Source organism: Manis javanica, chromosome 10 (genome assembly GCF_040802235.1).
Source record: "Manis javanica isolate MJ-LG chromosome 10, MJ_LKY, whole genome shotgun sequence".
Classification (NCBI taxonomy): Eukaryota; Metazoa; Chordata; class Mammalia; order Pholidota; family Manidae; genus Manis; species Manis javanica.
In genome coordinates this window covers 36072994-36076637 of record NC_133165.1, presented here as the reverse complement: position 1 = coordinate 36076637, position 3644 = coordinate 36072994, and the positions used below count along the sequence as shown (strand labels likewise).

General features: G+C 55.6%; 1 protein-coding gene across 1 annotated transcript; it reads left to right on the top strand.

The window, feature by feature from the left end:
• The first annotated feature begins 754 nt into the window (after positions 1 to 754).
• On the top strand, positions 755 to 3431 carry TMEM270 (transmembrane protein 270). Its single transcript, XM_073214265.1, has 4 exons — positions 755 to 826; positions 2240 to 2623; positions 2755 to 3040; positions 3391 to 3431. The coding sequence occupies exons 1-4, from the start codon at positions 755 to 757 to the stop codon at positions 3429 to 3431; spliced, it is 783 nt and encodes a 260-aa protein (XP_073070366.1).
• The last annotated feature ends 213 nt before the right edge of the window (positions 3432 to 3644 follow it).

Sequence of the window (3644 nt, the reverse complement as noted above, 5' to 3'; positions counted from 1 at the left end):
CATGGTTCAGGATTTTCCCAGAATTCTAAGCTTTTGATCTGAATGCAAGGCTCTGGCAACCTCTCTGAGATGCTCTAGGCAGGCTGTGGCCTCCTGGTGGCCTTCCGTGGCCTCTCAAGGCTAGCTCAGCAAATTGTCCCCTTTCCCTCAGTACCTGCCCCTCTCTTGGACACTCTGAGACTGTTAAGTCAGCACATTTTCTCCCCATCTTCTCTAGCCTAGTCTCAGAACCCACTGAGGTGTCACTGAGATGTGAGGATAAAGGTCACTATCTCATTTCTCTGCATTGTGACTGGGTGGGGCAGGGGGCGTAGGTAGGGCCTTCAGGTTTGGACAGCTGAGGCTTCCATCTGCTCCAGATTGTCACACTGGGGGTAAAGCTTTCTATTTCCCAGGCCTCTGATTGTTTGGAATTTGGAAGGATATGGGAAGGTACAGCACTGGCCTACCTTCAGCCTCAGTTTCCCTACGCCTTGACCGCTCTGGCCCGAGGGCCAGCAGCCTGAGCACTTGCTCTGGAGCTTGTGCTGGGCAGGCTGGACATCTGCCGAGTTGCTGTCCCTAGGAGCAGTCTCAGCCAGGTGGGGGAGCGATGTAGAAGACAATGCCCTAGTTTTTGTGCACTGAAGGGGCAGGAGGCAAGTAAAAGAGGGTCTCTTGTGGCAATTGGGTCCCCACAGTGACCTGGGCCCCACCCTGAGGTATCTGTGAGATCGCTCTGCCTCCCCCACCTGGAGGAGAGCTGGAACCAGACATGGAGGCTGTCTCTTCCATCAGACCCGGCTTCTTGGGGGTTCTGCTGGTGGTGGTGAGGCTGTCAGTACTGGTGAGTGTGGGAGCGGGGGGCATAGGGGCAGCAGGTGGGAGCCACATACCTGGCCCTTCACAGCCACCTCAGAACTGCTGGACTCTGCCAATCTGTCCCAGCTGGTGGAACGAGGTGACTGCCTGCCCCCACCCCCCAGCCATGATCTGACAACAGAGGCCCCACCTCCAAGCTACAGTGCCAGAATTTTCTCTGTGAAGGGTCACTCCTGTGGGTTAAGCACTGCCCTTCCCATCCGTCTTTTAAAATTATGCAAATGCTGACAATTGGGGCCATGTTACCAAATCACAACTCCTCTGTGGGCTGAGTTCTCAGGAAAGGCTGCCCTGGGCGTGCTTCTGTGGCGTAGGAGGGGGAGATTATACAGTGCAATAGAAAGAGACAGACACCTGGGTTTGAATCTTGGCTGCTCCGCTCTTTAGCTGTAGGACTTGGGGCAAATGAGTCGCCCTTTCTGAGCTTCTGTTTCTTTTCTTATCACCCATCTTCCGGGATCATGTGGGCAGACTAGGTTTCTCTCCTCCCTGGTCCCCACATTTTCAGCTGGGGGCAGTTCCTGTTTCCTACACTGCTCCCCCTTGGCTCTGCTGCTCCTACCCAGGTGGGGCTCCCAGCCAACCCCAGACTGCAGCCTCCCACACCATCCCTTCAGGCTCCAGGTGGTCCTGTGGGCAGGGGTGCATGGGGTCCAGATAGGTGGCTTGGTGTTACTCAGGGGCTGGGGGCTTTAGAGCTCTGATGAGGGGGCCTTTCAGCTCCAAAGTTTCTTGTTTTCAGACTCCTTCCCCATCCGACCCTACTCTTTCTCCCAGAGGATGGGAGACAGCGTATCCACCCTGTCACCCAGGAATATGGAACTCTCAAATCCCTCCCTTCCCTTCACCCCTCAGGAGGTCAGTCATGAGTTCTGGGCCTGCCCCCATGCCTCACATCCTCTACCTCTAATGGCACCACCCTTTGCCCCCAGCTGCCCTCATGACACCAACAGGCAACTGATGTGCAGGAAAGCCCTGGTGTTTGGGAGAGAAACTGACCTGGATTCATATCCTGCAGGATTAGAGGGCCGAGGGGGTGGTCACCCTTATACAATAGTAATAGAGATAATTATAATAATAATAATACATAAATCTCTTTCAGTCTGGAGTATTATAAACAGTCATTGACATTCAAAGGAAACAAAACCAAACTTAATATAAAATACCTTCTGAAGCTCTCTCCTGAGAATGAAGCCCTTAGAAGTGGACAGATAAAGATCATCTTTGTTGGGTGGAAACAGGCCTTAAGAGGAGGAGGGCCAGCTGCCCTCCAACCCTGGGGGTGTCCTTCCTGCAATAAGACATGGGACAGGTAGGGATCCCCCCTCCACCCCAAGTGAGTGTGATGGGTGATCACTGTCTCTCCCTCCTCCTGCAGCCGGTCCAGAACTGGGCCTACCTCTACAATTTCCTGCTCCTCAAGATCATCCTCTTCAACCACTGGCTGTCTGGGTGGCCCAGCAGGCCCACCCCCCACCCCAGGGCTGATGGCCTGCCCCTGGGCCAGGTGCTGCAGGCTGGGCTGGCGTTGCAGGTGCCCAGGCTGCTGTGGGTGGGCACACTGGGCTGTGCCCAGGCCTTGTGCCAGGCCCCACAGTGGCTAGGTGCCTGGGAGTGTCTGGGCCTGTCTCTGGCCACCTGGAAGGACCTGCTTCTGTCATGTCTGCACAGCCTGATACTGCTGGTCTTGCTGTTGCTGCTGATGATCTGGAGGCTGTGCTGGAAGGCCCACCACTGTGGCTCTGGCTGGCTGCCCAGCAAGGTGGGCAAGTGGCACGGGCTGGGCCTGAGCTCTGGCTCAGTGGTCAGGGGGCCAGCAGCCAGGCAGTGTGGCTATGTGAGCTCCTGGTGGCCACCTGCCTGGCCACTTGCCCCCTTCGGGCCCTGCTGGAGAACCGTGTGGTGCTGGAGCCGCTGGCACAGCTGAAGCATCTGTACTGGAGGGTGGAGAGCATGACAGTGCTCATCTCCTGTCACCTGGCCTATCTCGTCACCTGGCCCACCTGCCTTGCCTCCCACCTGCTGCAGGCTGCCTTTGAGCCCACGGCCCAGCTGGTCCAGACCCAGGAGGCTGAGCTCCAGAGGCCTCAAGGCCCTTGTCCCAGTTCCCAGAGGCTGGGCCAGTCCTGCCAGAGCACGGAACCCCTGGGGAATAAATGTGTCCCCATCGCCTTTTCTGGTCTGGTCTGGCCTGGAGTCTCACTCTTCATTCCTCTTTCCTACTGGGTGGGAGGATGTGTGTGTGGGCGTGTGTGCCCTAGGGCTGCTCCTGGGCAGGAAATCATGTTATGTGAGCACCTGCTACTTGCCAGATAACCATCTCAGACGCTTACACGTGATTTTGTTTAAATCTCATAGCAACACAGGCAACAGGTTTGATTAGAACTGTTTTCCAGCTGAGAAAGAAAATTGAGCTTCAGAAGCTTGAATATTCCCAAGGTCACAGGGTAAGCCAGCATTTGAACCCCAGATTTTTTATTTCCTAGAACCCCTAACTTGCACTTCTAGATCCTTGCTCCTGTTTCTCAGGGCTGTCGGTGCCCAGGGATTTGGGAGAGGTGGGTAGTTAGAGACTCTGGCCTCTGGGGGGTGCCAGGGCCTCACATTTCAGACATTTAAAAATTGTGAGATACTCCTGAGCCGGTTTATTTATCCACTTTGTCACTCACTTCCCCCCTGTCCATCTGCCCACCCACCTACCCACCCATCCATCCATCCATCCATCAATCCACCCACCCACTTACCCATCCACCCTGCACCCACAAATCCATCCACAGATCCAC

Excerpts from the sequence above, each read along its gene's own strand:
- TMEM270 (XM_073214265.1), top strand. The coding sequence starts at position 755 with ATGGAGGCTGTCTCTTCCATCAGACCCGGCTTCTTGGGGGTTCTGCTG. Across the intron at positions 2,624-2,754 it reads CTGGCTGGCTGCCCAGCAAG|AACCGTGTGGTGCTGGAGCC; the intron begins GTGGGCAAGTGG and ends GCCCTGCTGGAG. Across the intron at positions 3,041-3,390 it reads TGTCCCCATCGCCTTTTCTG|GGCTGTCGGTGCCCAGGGAT; the intron begins GTCTGGTCTGGC and ends CCTGTTTCTCAG.